At 44.7% G+C, this 15642-nt stretch overlaps 1 protein-coding gene across 10 annotated transcripts in view; it reads right to left on the bottom strand.

Moving 5' to 3' along the window:
* Positions 1 to 15642, bottom strand: part of MTCL1 (microtubule crosslinking factor 1) — a 126139-nt gene that overhangs the window by 10457 nt on the left and 100040 nt on the right. For 9 of the 10 annotated variants that reach the window (XM_007974638.3, XM_037982500.2, XM_007974640.3 and 6 more), the window contains 4 exons: positions 14563 to 14730; positions 8441 to 8695; positions 3094 to 3390; positions 814 to 845 (listed from right to left, as the gene is read on the bottom strand). In XM_007974638.3, the coding sequence (XP_007972829.3) occupies positions 814 to 845; positions 3094 to 3390; positions 8441 to 8695; positions 14563 to 14730 (752 nt within the window). The remainder of the gene's footprint in view (positions 1 to 813; positions 846 to 3093; positions 3391 to 8440; positions 8696 to 14562; positions 14731 to 15642) is intronic. The other variant, XM_007974642.3, reaches the window with a different exon arrangement.

The following is a 15642-nucleotide window of genomic DNA, read 5'->3' as shown; positions in this document are numbered from 1 at the left end:
GAAAGAGTGAGACTCCATTTCAAAAATAAATAAATAAATCAACCAACCAACCAACCCAGGCAGTTTGGCTGTAGAGCCTGAGCTCTCAAGTACTGTCCTGTACCACCCAAGAAGGACCAGAGAAGACAGTGTGAAGGACAGAAGTGTGCCACAGGCACGGCTAGGTGCTGCGGAGAGCAAATGGGAAAGGGACGGTCATTCACAGACTCAAAGTTCAGAGGAAAATCAAGGATGAGGCGATCTGGAAATGTTGAATTGCCTGAGAAGAAATTTCATGTAGTAGAAATGGTATGTATTCATTTGGAGAATGAAGAAAAAGTAAAACTGGAGGAAATTAAACTGGGGAGGAAAAAACCGGTGTATAACTAACATCCACACCAACCACTATAGGACTACTGCCCCAAAATATTTTAATAAATTCTCTTAGTGGAGCTTTTAAATACAGTATATAAAACATCTCACAGCATACGAGAGAGAGATTTCCCAGACTTTAAAAGAGAAAAGAGAGGTTTCCATGGACCTTTCAATAATCACTAAACACAAGCATTCCTTTGTATACATAACACAGCTACAACTGGAAAGTCTACCATCAAACTCATACACCCATGACACAGCATGTCTAGCTTCTTTGTTGTTAATAATCAAAAATACCACATTTATGAAATGAATAGTAAAGCAGCCACTTCTTCAGAAGTGGCATAATTTTAAGTCATTTTGGAGAGAGTGGTAAAATAGACTGCATTGACAAAACAGAATTTTAAGACCAAGACATTTTTATTCTAGTAATCTATTTTTTTCATCAATCTTACTTACCTTTGAAGATTCCCCTTGTGATTTTCTTCTTCCTATAAAGAAGAAATGACTTCGTCTGAATCGGTTAACTTTGGTTGCCTAGAACTAGCCCTGATTGTACTTAAGTGATTTGTTTGCTCTGAACCCCCAGGAAAACACCATTTAAAATGTACACTGAGGCCAAGCTCTGGTTAGGAGTGCTACTGCCCTGAGGCCTTTGAAGTATAATAATCAAAGCGAGTGCACAGCATGAGGAGGGGTTGGAGCTTCTGCAGTCCAGGGAGGAGCCCACATGAGTGAGAACAACTGGCTATAAACTTTGTCATGGAGGAAGTAGCTCTTCTGTGCTTCCTCAAAGGACCTCACCGACTACATGAATTTCAAAGCCAGCTTTTGTGACAACCTAAGTGTGAGAGTGAGACTGAGAGAGAGAGTGTGTGTGTGTGTGCTATGTTAGAGAGGAAGATGGAAGGTGATAGAATAACGTTAGGAGACTGGTGTCCCTTGGTCCCAGTCTTGCTGTAGAAGTTGACGTGACATCCTTAGGCTCGGGCACTTGATTTTAAACATTCCCATTTAGAATCAGAGGCAAAGTACAGTGCCTTCCCCTTTAAGAAGAATGATGCTGTGTTTGTAGAGAACAACAGAAACCCAAGGTTGTGTACTGAGAAAACTCTTACTCCTGTGCTGACGTGGTTGTGAAGCAGCAAGCCTCTGACTAACTTTAATGGAAGCATATTTTTCCAGACAGTAAATAGCAAGGGGTATTTATCACTTCCCCTTAGGAAGCATGCCCCTCGTCTCTGCCATGCAGGTTCCAGCCAAAGGCTCCCGACCACACCCCATGTTACCTCTGCTATTAACCGGACTGTACTAGATTGCCAATAGATCAGACAGGGTGGGACTGCAGCAATGTCCTGTCAGCCTGATACACATTGCTGAGGATAAGGCATTTGACCTTACTGATGTGAGTGAAGTATAATTTCCGCATATTTCAACAACACTATTTGATATGAACTCGTCTAAGTCTTAAGTGTTTAGGAGACCAAATGATACGTGCAGCAACTGTTGAACTGCTTCACAGATAATGATTCCTAGAATCAACCTTTTTTTTTTTTTTTTTTGAGATGGAGTCTCGCTCTGTCACCCAGGCTGGAGTGCAGTGGCGCGATCTCAGCTCACTGCAAGCTCCGCCTCCCAGGTTCACGTCATTCTCCTGCCTCAGCCTCCCAAGTAGCTGGGACTACAGGCGCCCGCCACCACGCCCGGCTAATTTTTTAGTATTTTTAGTAGAGACGGGGTTTCACTGTGTTAGCCAGGATGGTCTCGATCTCATGATCTCGTGATCCGCCTGCCTCAGCCTCCCAAAGTGCTGGGATTACAGGCATGAACCACCACGCCCAGCCCTGGAATCAACTTTTAAAACAAGGTTTTAAAAATATTAAAGCCAGAAAAACATAACTACCACTGTGCCATGGAAATGTCTACAGCTTAGCTCACTCATTTGGTGATCTAATTTATGTAAGGTTTCTAAGTGTTGGATGGTTTCCCTTTGCGCAGAATTTTTTTGGTTATATTAGTTTTCTAGAATCAGAAGACTGTACTATTATTTCAAGAAAAGTTGAGGCTGGGTGTGGTGGCTCACACCTGTAATCCCAGCACTTGGGGAAGGCAAGGCAGACAGATCACTTGAGCCCAGGAGTTCGAGAGCAGCTTGGGCAACACAGGGAGACCCTGTCTCTACTTAAAAAATAAAATTAAAAAAAATTAGCCAGGCATGGTAGCACGTGCCTGTGGTCCCAGCTACTTAGGAGGCTGATGGGGAAGGATCAATTGAACCTGGGAGGTCAAGGCTGCAGTGAGCCGTTATCGGCCACTACATTCCACCCTGGGCAAGAGAGTGAGACCTCCAGCTCCAAAAAATCAAAAAAAAAAAAAAGGAAAAAAAGAAAAAAGAAAAAGAAAAAGTTGAGCATATACATGTCCCAGAATTACTTACTTCCTCTTGTGTGTTTTATGGGACACACTCATTTGTGAGACCTGCCTTTTGTATAGGACTCCAGTCCAGTATTTCTAAACCTGAAACAAGGGGGCAAAGTTAAACTGACAGCAGGGCATGCTAATTTAGGGTCAAGCAAAACCCTTGGTGTTGTGAAGATTTCATTTTTACTCAATTCGGAGGTTGCAGTATGCAAAAGTGCTGGAGCCCGCCAGGAGAGGAATCTGGCGGATGCCTCTTAGGCTTCATGACGGCTCCCTTATTCCATAGTAGTCAACTAGGATGGAGAAAACCTGGCTGACCTCAGGGAGGCGATTCCTGAACTCCCTCTCGGGCCTGTGGGCTGGTGGCTCCTCTGGCTCGTCATCCAGGGACAAGGCATCCAGGTAGAGATTCTCACTGGCCGAGCACCTGTCCGACTCCTTCAGCTTGGACAGCGGCTGGTCTTCAAACGGGATGGAGTCGGCGTCTGCACAAGGCCACATGGCCACAGGACGGGGCACGCGGTGGCTCCCCTGGTGGGGAAAGGGGCGAACGTTGCCGTCTTTTTGATCACAGAGGAAACTGCCACCTCTCCGGGGACTGTTCTCTTTCTGCAACTTGAGAATTTTAAAAATGAAAATAATTAGCCTCACTTTTCTGTCTGATGGTCTCCCTCAGACCATTGTTTCTCCACAATTTGGAATTACTCATAGGTCAGTTTGAAAAACATTGTGAGAAGCAAATGTTCTTAACGTTCTGATCTTAATTTCAAAAGGTAACACAACATTACAGATGCTTTACAAAACCCACAATTTTATCTGGCCCAGAAAATCTGCATTAACCACACACAAATACGGTGAACTCTTTCTGACACCAAGAGTGTTACTGTACATAACTCTGAGAGTTGTGCTCATGGGAAATTCTACATTTATTACTATTTTTAAATCTGATGCTGTTAAATATGTTTAAAATGCTCTTTGGAACTTCCTTCAGAACTGAAGACACATCGGTGGAATACTGTCAGTGACAGCAAACTTCTAAGTGTGAAGCTGATTTTCCTAACTAGTCCCAGGGCATGCGGAACAGGTCCTATCAATAACTCAAGTGAGCAAACTTGAGTTTGTAACCATTTGATGTTACAAACTCAAACGGCTGTTAACCATTTGGTGTTAAACATAACTTACACTTTGAGATGATAAAACTTAGCTTTAAAGGCAAGTAAAGATCTGGTATGACTGAGTGAAGAAAATTTTAAAAAGCCACTTTACATTATAGTCATACTTCTTGCCTGACTCATTTGAACTCAAGAAGTGGCAGTGGGCGAGCACAAGGCCACCTGGAGTTAGAAGACCTGAGTCGGAACCATCAGTGTGTGGCTTGCTGGTTCGCAGGCAGGTGCAAGTTCCCGACTCTCCTGAGCTCAGTTTCCTTATCTGTAAGATGGGTTGTGCACGTGGGCTCACAGGAGTCAGGCTGGCTGGTGGGGGCCCAGCCCACGTAAAGGCATCATGCCTTTCTGGGCCGTTTTGGGGCACTAGGTGGAGATCTTGTGGAGGTGGCTCAGGAAGGGGGCCCATACGAAATCACAAGGAACTGCTGAGGCAGGCAGGCAAATGGCTTGCAGGGTGCACGGCCTCCCTCCCCAGAGGAGCCCTCACCAGCTTCCACTCCATTCTCCTGATCCCTCCTCATTGCTTCCCTTTCTAAAACAGCCACAGAAAGCACAACTGAGACCTGAAGCTATTTCCGCCTATGAGTCTTTAACGGAGCCTTTATTGGATGACAAGCTCACACTACAGGATTGACTGCTCTTCTGAATAAGTGAAAGTGACATTTGGATTTGACCTGAAGGAGTGGCCAAACAATGATTTAAAGTCCTCAAGCGCTGAGACGGTGCCAGGAAATTCTAAAACCTCCTTGAATGCAGATCAATTCATTTTTTTTCAGCATCACTTACAAACTGCATCTCTGTGTCCTAATCTGAGCATTCATCCACACGTTGGATGCAAACATGCTTTCTGTATAGTCAGGAAGAAAGCCATGGAAGGCAGGAAAGACAAAAGGACGCTGGCTCATTGTTAGTAATTTCTAAGGCGGCAGAACAGAGATTTATCTTTATCTTTGAGAAAGATGGAGTCTGATGCAGCCAAAGCTTACATGTTAGCATCTGAGGCAGTTCACAGTCAAATGAAGGACCCAGCAAATCCTAAAAACTCTACGTTTTAGCTCTGCCCCTCTGCTCTCTCCTCCTCCTCCCTGATGATGACACAGTTCTTTGCAGTTTTCTTAAAGATGCTAACTGCTTTCTTAAAAAAAAAAAAAAAAAAAGAAGAAGGAAGGCTTTTTATATGTTCATTTAATGCATGTCGGCACAATTTAGTTTCAACACATGATCATCTCTAAGCTATTTTGGGCAAGAAATTAAAATGCAAGAATCCCATCTGAAGCTGCAAATGTGCGCCGAGGGTGTGGAGTGAAGGGGGAAAAGAATGACTAAAGAGGAGAGCTATGAACAAGCACCTTCTAACTCAGTGAAGTGGGATTTCAAAAATAAACGCAGGCAGCTAGGAGCGACTTGTACTCAAGCTGCTAAGTGTCAGATTTCCTAAAAACGAGCTGGAGTGCTTGTGGTGGAGGTATCTGCTGCTAAGATGCCTCTGGGGTGTTGTAATAGAATGGGTCCTCAGAGCGGGAGGGGTTCCTATAGGAGTCATTTCAGCCAGCATCAGCACCTACTTGCAATCTTGGAGTAAAACAACTTTTAATGCCAGTCGAAAATGTTAAAGATTTGTAGTTAAATACAGAAAACAATAAAGGTGACCTCAAGAGTGTCACCGTACCCAGACTGGTAGAAAGAAAAAAGGCCACTTTGTAAATAGGTTTTAAAAGAACGGATTTTTTAAAAGAATGGCAGCTGATTTAAGAAAGTTACTGGAAGGAGAATGCATGGATGACACTTTTTAGCTTGGTAAGTACAGCAAATATAACAGCAAATCCTATGGATGACACTTTTTAGCTCCATCAGTACAGCAAATATAACAGCAAGTTTTACATCATCTGCATGTTAACTGGGAACTCAACAATTCTAAGGAGAAATGTAATGTGACTCCATAAAGTCTTCTACCCCCACCCCACAATCAAACTGGGATTGAGACGAGAGGCTGATAAGATAGATAAAATGTGTTACATGACCTTAGCCACATTCCCACAGTCATACATCACATAACATGCCTCATGTGGTGCAGAAATTATGTAGGAATTTAATGACACTGGACAAGTATGAAGCATGTGTTCTGAAAGTGGAAAATGGATTTAGTGTTACTTCTTTCACCATCTGTATTAGGTTATCACAGTCAAGGTTATATTATATGGCTTACCAAGCAGTCAAATGTTGAGAGGATACATTGTGAAGAATGTTCAGTTACATTTCTCATTTACCTACGGAATATGTAGCTAAAAGTTAAATGAACAAGCAACCCAATGACTGATAAACGAACCAAATCTACACACGCCCAGACACACTGGAACCAATATCCTCTTCTCAGGAAGTTGAGATAATGCCTATAATTGCTTTCCCTCATTATCAGGATGGGGCACTGAGATTTAAGAAATCGTCTTTAAAAATGTTTACTATTTTGGAGAAAAGGCCAGATTTATTTTTGAAAGCCACAATTGCATGTCTGAAGCGTCAGTTCATTTGTAACCAATCGTCTTCTAAAAACAGCAATGACATCATTGTACAAAAACTGTGGGATCCATCAGACAGATTTCAGGAACAGATGCATGCCCGAAGCTCACGTGTTTCAGATCCACGATGCTCAAAGATGTCCACCTTGAGGACTGGGTTCTGAGGCGGTCAGTGTGGCCGAACTATTCCAATACTGACAACTCGGAATTGGAGGTCAGCTCCTGACGACTACTACCTTTCCAAAATATAGTCTCAAAATGAGGCTGTGGCTCATCTTTAAGTCACTGACTTTTCAAAAGTTGAGTATCACCACAAGTGTCCAATTTTTCCTTTAGCAGAAATTCTTCATTCCCAAAAGTAAAAATAAAAACCTAAAAGACTTGCTTAATTTATATCCAAGGTGTGACTTCCCAAACAAATGAAGCCTGTGACTAGTCCAACAAGCCACCATGGCTAACAGGCGAAGGGCACCCTAAAGGGGCCATGGCAGGGATCATGATGGCCTCACCGGGGTACAGGAGGGACGTAAAAAGTGAGTGGCCCTAGAGCATGGGCCAAGAATGAAGCTCCCTGGCGACAAGTTGCCTGGAGTTACTGTGACACTGGTCAACTAAAGTTGGATATAATAAATTAGTGCCACTTCTATCCCTAAGATTTCCACCTAACCGTAGAGCACAGACACACAGGAGATTTAATACAGGAGACTCTTCACAAGTGCTGCATTTCCAACCCAGAAAGGAAATGGCCAGCACTCCTCTTGATAGGATTTGGGGAATATCAAAGATTAGTAAGGTGACTCATTTGTGTAAGTGGTGAAACCTGGGAAGAGTTTCAGCTCTTCTATCTGCAGTGTACTTTCCTTCTTTTGTTTTTTGGAGATGGGGTCTCGGTCGGTTGCCCAGGCTGGAATGCAGTGGTGATCAAAGCTCACCTGCGGGGATTTTATTCTTCTCAGTGGTTTCCAAGCCAAAGGCTCTTGGTCTTTTTTACCATTTAGTTCATTCTGCCTCCCTCCCTATCCAACATATGCATACGCTCGCCTTTGTCATTGTACCTGCATAACACAGGCACCATGGCTATGGATAATAGAGCACATTTTTCAAAAGGCTCTATGGTTATTTAAAATAGAATAATGAGATTATTCTTCCTGAGCTCAATTTCTTAGTGATTAATACATTTCCTTGAGACCGCATAAATTTGTAAGTGTGTGACTGGGTGAAAGAAACAAAATGTATACTATGTAAAAATCCAGCCAGGAAAGAATTCCAGATCTTCATCAATTTAATTTGTGTATCCCTCAGGAACTACTGCAACTATGCAAACTGTTCTAAGTCTGACGCAATGCAGAGAACGGTTATATTGGCAGAAAACGACTACCCCAATCCTCCCCAAATTCATCTGAGTTTCTGAATTGTTTGTTTAGCTGAAGATGATGAGCCACCAGCTACCTCTCTTGACTATGGTCCATCTAATCACAGCTCAGCAATATCCACAGCGGGCACACTCACCAGCGAACAGCCTGACCTCCAACTGAATTCAGCAATTTCTTTTCTAATGACAACAATTCCATTCAAGTTGGAGCAGTCACTGTGACCACATCTTTAGTGGCAAACTTAAAAGTTATAGTTTGTTTTCAACTGAATAAGACCTGAAATAACCTCCTCTTTCCAGTTGAGTCTTTAAATTCCTTTAAAAAGTTATCCCCCCGCCCACAACCCCCGCCCACCCTGCTCTGCCACTACCACACGCACACATAGGAGAGTCACCGATGAACTTTGCAATGAAAACATCTGTGTCATGGAGAGGCATGAGCCTAGGTCTCCAACACAAGCGATTCTGGTATTTCTCTCTCTTCCTTTGGAAGCCCATGCATCCTGATGCTGCAAGGACCACAAAGCAGCCTAATGTTTTTGCTTTCTGGGTCCATTGAGTAGTCTACACTCTGTGCCTATGCTCCAGGGCCCGGGGTGCCTCCTCACCTGCTCTATCCTCCACAGGAGTTCTTTCTTCTGCCGCTCCCACTCCTGCCGATCTCTGTCCAGGCGGTCGAGAAGTTCCACCTTCTCCCGGTTCCAGTTCTTCTCGCTGTGATGGATCTGCCAGCGCAGGTCCATGGCCAGGCTGTGGCTGTTGGCCAGGAGCTTCTGGTGCACCTCTCTCTCCTTCTTCAAGGCCCCCTTGCTCTCAGCGGAGGAGCCTAGTTCTCCCGACTTGTTCTCAGTCTTCTCTTCCAGCTGTCAAGGAGAAAAGACTTAGGAATCCCCTCTCTGACAAGTCTTGCATTCAAGGATGAAGTCTCAGCACATTTACATGTGATCCCTGGAAACATGTTTACACCGAGATTGACCAATCCCATAGTATAAACACATTTTTAAAGTCCTAATCAAGAGCATTTGACACGGACAGTCACGAAGAATGTTAAGCGGTGAGTAAACTGAGCTTCCCATGGCCAGCTTCCCTGCTCCACTTTCCTAGTCGAAGTCACCACTGTCTCTTGCCTGTACTTCTGTGTAAATCCTTGCGGGCAGGTACCACAAGGTACCTGTCCCTATATCCTTAGCTCCTGTATGGAACCTAGGGATGGGACAGTTTTCAATAAATATTTGTCAAATACCCAGGAGGTTAAATATCGAAACCAAACAAGATTCTACATCTTATGTATTCAAACTTGTGAAAACCAAAGAGAAGACCTTAAAGACAGGGAAAAATGACACATGCCATAGAGGCAGAAAGACAAGAACTCCAGGAGGCTTCTCATCAGAAACTGTGCAAGTCAGAAGATGATGGAGTGGCATCTAAAGTGCTGCAAGAAAAAAGATCTCAACCTAGACTCAATTCTGTACGCAGAAATGGTATCTTTCAAAACAGAAGGAAAACACTTTTCAACAAATGAAAACTGAAAAAACAAAAAACAAAAAACAAAAACAAAAACAAAAAAACATTGCCAACAGACCTGCACTTCAGGAAATGAAAAAGGAAGTTCTTTAGGCAGAAGGAATATACTAACAGACACTTTGATCTCTACAGAAAATAAACACTGGAAATGACATCTAAGTAAATATAAAACTCACTATTTCTGTTTTAATTATTTTTAATATTTGATTATCTAAAGCAAAAATTGTTACAATGTGTTGTGTTTGCAGAATATGTAGAGGTAAACTATGACAGCAATAGCACAGAGGATGGGAAGGAACTGGGAATATACTGTTGCAATTTCCTCAGGCACCATGAAAAGTAGCCTAATAGGATTTCAAGGTAGACTCTGAGTAATTAAATACGTATATTATAAACCCTAGGGCGAACACTAAAACTGCACGGCAAACACTAAAACCGCACAACAGCTTGCTGTTCAGTGCCTTGTTTTTATCCTCACAAGCAATCTCTTATATTTTATTAAGTGCACGATTTTAACAAAAATATACTTTTCGAAGAAAGGCCTTTCACACAGATTGCCTCACTTGGTCTCTACTGCAATCCTCTACGTATAGGTATCTTTATTCCCAGTTTATTTGTGAAGAAATGGCAGCTCAGTGCTTCAGGGACTTGCCAAAGGGACATGGTAAGTCAGTAACCAATATTCATATGTAGAGTTCAATTAACTTTCTTATAATGAGTTACTTCAAGACCCACTAAAATAATTCATGGCTGATTATCCATGTCTAAGCAGATTGTTTTAACTTTTCTGAGACTATATATGTATATAAAAATATAAAGATTAATGACTTAAACCAGCCAGTATTATTATATTTAGAAAGACGTCTGTATCAGTGCTGTGGTTTGGATGTCTGTCCCCCAAACTTCACGTTGAAATTTGATCCCCATTGTCGGCGATGGGGCCTAGTGGGAGGTGTCTAGGTCATGGGAGTGGATAGATTCATGCCCTGCGGCAGGGACTGAATAACTTCTCCCTCTATTATTTCTTTAAGAGCTGGTTGTTTAAAAGAGCCTGGCACCTCCTCCCACCTGCACTTCCTTTCTTGCCCTATGATCTGCACACATCGGCTCCCCTTTGCCTTTTGCTGAGTGGAAGCAGCTGGACCTCTCCAGTAGCAGGTGCTGAGATGTTGGCACCATGCTTCTTGTGCAGCTTGCAGAACTGTAAGCTAAATAAACCTCGTCGTTAAATAAATTACCCAGCCTCAGGTATTCCTTTACAGCAACAGTAAATGGACTAAGACAGGCTGCTGAGTGGTGTGCTCAGTTAAACTGAAAGTTCTTGCCCACCAGGGACTCACTGGGAGAGAGCTAACATCGAATCTCGCCTCTGTAATAAAGGCAAACCCTTCATTAAGTGGGGAGAGCACACTGTTTTGTCCCTGAATCTGAGTGGGACTCAGGCCTTGGAGAGAAAGCAGGGAAAGGCCTGAGGAAGCAGATGACAGCCACGGGCACGGGTCAGTGGCGACGCTTCTTGATCAATTATAAAATGCAAATCTGGGGAAAACAAAACTTTTTTAAGTAGAAAGAATGCAGAAACAAAAGAGGGGAGAAACCTCCAGTGTTAGTTAACCAGAAGACTACCAGAAAAGCACCAAGCACCACGAAATCCCATTTTAAAAGAGCTGCTGGCAGCCCACATAACCCAGAATGAAAGGCCGCTGAGCCCCTCGCAGGTGCGTCTGTTCACCTGCAGATGCTTCCAGCCACCAACATGTCCTCTCTTTAGAATCTCCTCATGCAGCGTACCCCTTCCTGGGCCCCACATCGCCTCTGCTCACCTGCTTCGTGAAGACAGTGAAGGCACATTCCTTCTGCCCACAAACTCCTCTGTCCACACCTCCCAGGTCTCTCACGGTCAGGGTCACCCCCTCCCCTCAATGCTTAGAGCCCAATCCCCCCGCCTACTGAGGGACCTCGTGTCACCAGTGTCCCTACACTGTCAGGTCTCACTGGACAGGCATCCCGGTGACCCCGCGGCTCCTGTTACTGCACTGTCTGTGCTCCCTCTTTCCCCTTCCCCGCCCAACTCAACTTCTGTCCCTCTGCACAGTGCACAGCGCTTCAGCCCCACACCCCGACGGCAACTGCTCTTGTCAAGTTTTCCAGTGACCTCCTCACTGCCAAGTTCAACAAAGCTTTTTATCCCTCATCTGTCCCGTCCTCTTCAAAGCATCTGATACTGCTGAACTCCACTTGGAACGCCATGGTGTCTCTCCTTTTGGCTTCTGGGATGGCATTTGCTCTGGATGTTCGCACATTTCTCTGGCTGCTCCTTTCCAGTCTCTTCTCCCTCTACTCATTTCTTGAAAATGAATATTTTGGTTCCTTCTATGAGTTCCTCTCATTCTGTGCAGTCCTGGAGAGTCCTCCATGGCCCTGCCTCCCACCTCCTCATTCACGCCCAGGTATATACGTCTTCAGCCCAGCCCCCAGTGCCTGTGATGACATATACCTCAACTCAAATCCAACCTGTTCCCTTTCCATCCCAACTGGCTCTCTGCGTTCCTGTCTTGCTGATGGCGCCATCGCCCAGGCACCCACACTAGAAACCCGAGAGCCGTGCGAGGTGCTTGTTGCTCCACGGTGTCTCATGAACCGGCCACCAGGCCCGGCCATTCTCTACTTGCTCTATTGTTTTCAGGTGTTTTCCCTCCACTCCTTCTCCACTGCTGCTGCCTTACTTCAGAGTCACCCCTGTCACCTCGAATCTCTGCAACCCAGGGCTCCTCAATATTTTTACTGTGGACCCAGGTGGCAGCCTGGTGAAGCCAAAAGTCTCCTCCTCACTGTTAATTCTGGGATATCCACAACAATTGTAATGGGAAATGGAGAGATGTGTGATTACTTCTTATTCTTTCATTCCATATTTCCTTTCAAAAAGATCCGTGATTTCTGTTGGGCTTGTTGCCTACATTTATAACTGGAGGACACGCTCAATTTTGGTGGAAAGTCAGTGATCGTAAAGATGCATCTCTTTCCTATTCTAGTTCGGCAATTCCCTGATATCAGTCTATAGACCACTAACCCTAGGTTAATCCATTCTCTATCTTGAAGCCAGAATAATCTTTTGAAAAAGGGAATCTAAGCTTTCATGATAAAATCAGAATTAAAGGATCAATTCCTTAAATATTATTCTTTCCCCTCATACCTAAGCTTATCAAATGAGCCATGCTCCTTTCTTCACGGTACTCTTTTTTTTTTTTTTTTTTGCCTGAAACTCTTTCTCTCCTTTTCCACATTCCAGTTCTTGTCCATCCTTTGAGATTTTTCTCAGCAGGACTTTCACAGCCTTCCCCGAATTCTCAAGCCAAGGCATGCACCTTGCACGTTCCTGTTCCCTGACAGCCCGATGTGCAAGCCTGGTGGGCACTTTCCACGCTTTTATAAAGGACAGCAGTTGTTTGGGTCCCCCGCTGCACTGAGAACCCCTTCAAGGAACATCTGATTTGTTGCTGGATCTTCAACATTTAGAGCAAAGCCTGACTCAGGAGTCTGCTGAAGGAATCGAGGACCTGGGAAGTGTCATCAACATGGGCTTCACTGAAGGAAGGTAACTTGTAGCAGAATTAAACTGTTTTGTATTTAAGTAGAAGAGAGTAATATTATTACAAATGGGCTAGCATCATCCTATATTCATTGCCTCCTGGGTTGCAAATGTTTAAGAAACTTCCTAAATGATTTGGGCAGAAGATAAACTCTCTACCTATGACCACCTGCTGGCTTCTGGGTCTGAAGTTCTAGCTTTATTTTTTTGGTATTTAGGGACTCTCCCTAAGGGTTTATTTGTAGCAAACCTGTGAGTGGATACACGTTCCTATAAAACAAAGATGAAATGTTTTGAAACTGGCTTGCATCGAAGATTACATCTCCCTTCTTTAGCTACAGTTCGGGCTTTGAAAACATTTAGCTCCCTCTATAAACATATTTTTTAAATAGGGTTAAAGGCAGCTCATCAGAGACTGTCCTTAGTCATTTCTCCTTTGCTGCTGACGTTGCAGGCGGGGACTTAGATAAACGGAGCGTCTAGGTCAAATCTCCCGCAGGCAGCAGGCAGGAGCCACAACCAGGCCAGCTGCTCTCTCACTTGATGCTCAGGCCTGCAAGGCTGTGTCCCTGCCCCACCCAGGGCTGTCAGCCCAACATCGCTGCTTGCTGCGGCCAGGTGGAAATGCAGGGGAACTTGTGGGCACCAGGAGAGCTAGAGTTTGTTTTTTTGTTTATTATTATTATTATTCTTATTTTTGAGACATCAAGCCTTTTTCATCTTTTATCAAGACCATGTGACAGGGGGTCTCCTTTCCAGGCAATTCTGTTCCTTTCATGACCAGGCCAATTCCTATAAAATTTTACTTACTTTATGGTTTGCCTCAAAATAGAGTCTAGGAAATAGATTACCAAGGATACACAGACCTGCCCTCCCTCCTCACGATCCAGGCGCTGGAAGACACCTTGAGAGCTGCTCTCAGCAGCAGATGCTATGTAGGAAGTCACATGACATTCAATGGTTTCCAAGGAAGAAACACTGAGGAAAGGATGTTTCTTGCTATGTCTGATCTTAACTCCTATGCTGGGGCTTCCCTCTGTGGTGTGCGGTGGAGGCAGGAAACCTGGGCGCTCTTCCTGCCCTAGCACTAAATGGCTCTGTGATCTGAGCTGAGCTGTTTCTTCCGGGCCTCAGTTTCCTGCGGTATAAATAAGGAGACTGAAATTGATTAGAATTCTTGGGCATGCAGTGGGAGGTCTCGAAGTTCTTTTTGATATTTTGAAAAATCTCAACGAAAGCATGCAATTACCTTTTTCAAAGACAACTAAACCACAATCTGCTTTTGCTTTGCTCCTGTCTAGAGTGATGTCAGCTCAGTGTGATGACAGCTTCAGCTTGGCCATCCTCTGATGGAGCTAAATACACGCTTGTTTAATGCAGAATGGGAGAATACATGCTGCTCTGAAAATGCTGCTTGGTGGAGGCCGTACTGCATACGTGGGAGAGGGGACATCAGGGAAAATGAGGCCTCTGCACTTTAAGAAGAGACACAGCCACTCCTCTCTTTTTTCCTGGACAAGCCCATGGTTCTGAATCTCTCTGTGCCCACTCCCCTCCACATATCCTGGACAGCAGAGACACATAGTCAGGATCAAGAGAGACCTGGGAGGGCGGTACCTGTTCCAGACGGCACTTGAGCATGGCCCACTCCACGTCCCAGGCCGCCTTGTCGCTGGCATACTGCTGCTGCAGCCGCAGTCGGGCACGCTCGTCCTCCCGCAGCTCCGCACGGAAGTCCTCCAGCAAGGTCTTGAAGGCGCTGAACAGCTGCTGGTTTTCCACCACCTGTGGGAACACTGAGTCAGGCTCCGCCACCTCCTGCAAGTGTATTTTTTAGGTCAGAAGAGGAGAGGATCTGGCCATCACGGTAGGGTGGGGGTTGTTTCCCAGGTGCTGTTGGCAGTGGGTGCAGGGTGGGTGGGGAGTCTGCAGTTTGCCAGGGAGGAAGGGGTCCCTGTTGCTGGCCATCGGTCTCCTGGGCCTGAGACTGAGGACCTGTTTGATCGGCAGGAAGGTAGAAGGAAGGCTGACCTGGTGACGTGGAAGCTGTGTTCAGAGGCTGGAACCTGGGCTGGCACTGTGGGAACCTGCCACAAAGGTGCTCTGGGCCCTGAGGAGCAGGAGCAAGGAAACTCTAGGAGGCCACAGGGAACCGCGAAGCCAAGGCTGCCAGTCACTGTGTGACTTCAGATGTCCAGAACACTGAATTGGGCTGACAAGACTATTATGAGGGTGCAGATATGACAAGACCTATACACCCACTCATATATATGCTGCCATTCTAGTGCCAGATGTTGTACTAGAGGAGAATTAACAAAGGCCAAGGACTCCTATGCACATAGGGTGATCAGACTCTGACTTGTGGTTACTAAAAGGTCATAGATATGACACACATGGCCACTGTTGGTGGGTGGGTTTAATTATTAAACATTTTGATGCTTAATAATTAAAGCCAAAGGTGAAATGCATAACTTGTTCATGAAGGCTTTATTGTGGTTCCTTGAGATGGAACTACTAGCCCCCACTTTTCTGCCTCTTAGAAAGGGACAAGCCAGACCCACCCTCACATTTCCAGTATTTGGCACAATCCTTGGCTCATGTTAAGCAAATATGTCTGGTAAATGAAGAGTGCATTTTTATTACTAATGTGCTTATATCTAACTTAAAATGGTTTATATGTTCTAAAACCTGCCCAGC

Source organism: Chlorocebus sabaeus, chromosome 18 (assembly GCF_047675955.1).
Source record: "Chlorocebus sabaeus isolate Y175 chromosome 18, mChlSab1.0.hap1, whole genome shotgun sequence".
NCBI lineage: Eukaryota > Metazoa > Chordata > Mammalia > Primates > Cercopithecidae > Chlorocebus > Chlorocebus sabaeus.
The sequence above is the reverse complement of the archived record's forward strand: the minus strand, read 5'-3'. Positions and strand labels throughout refer to the sequence as shown.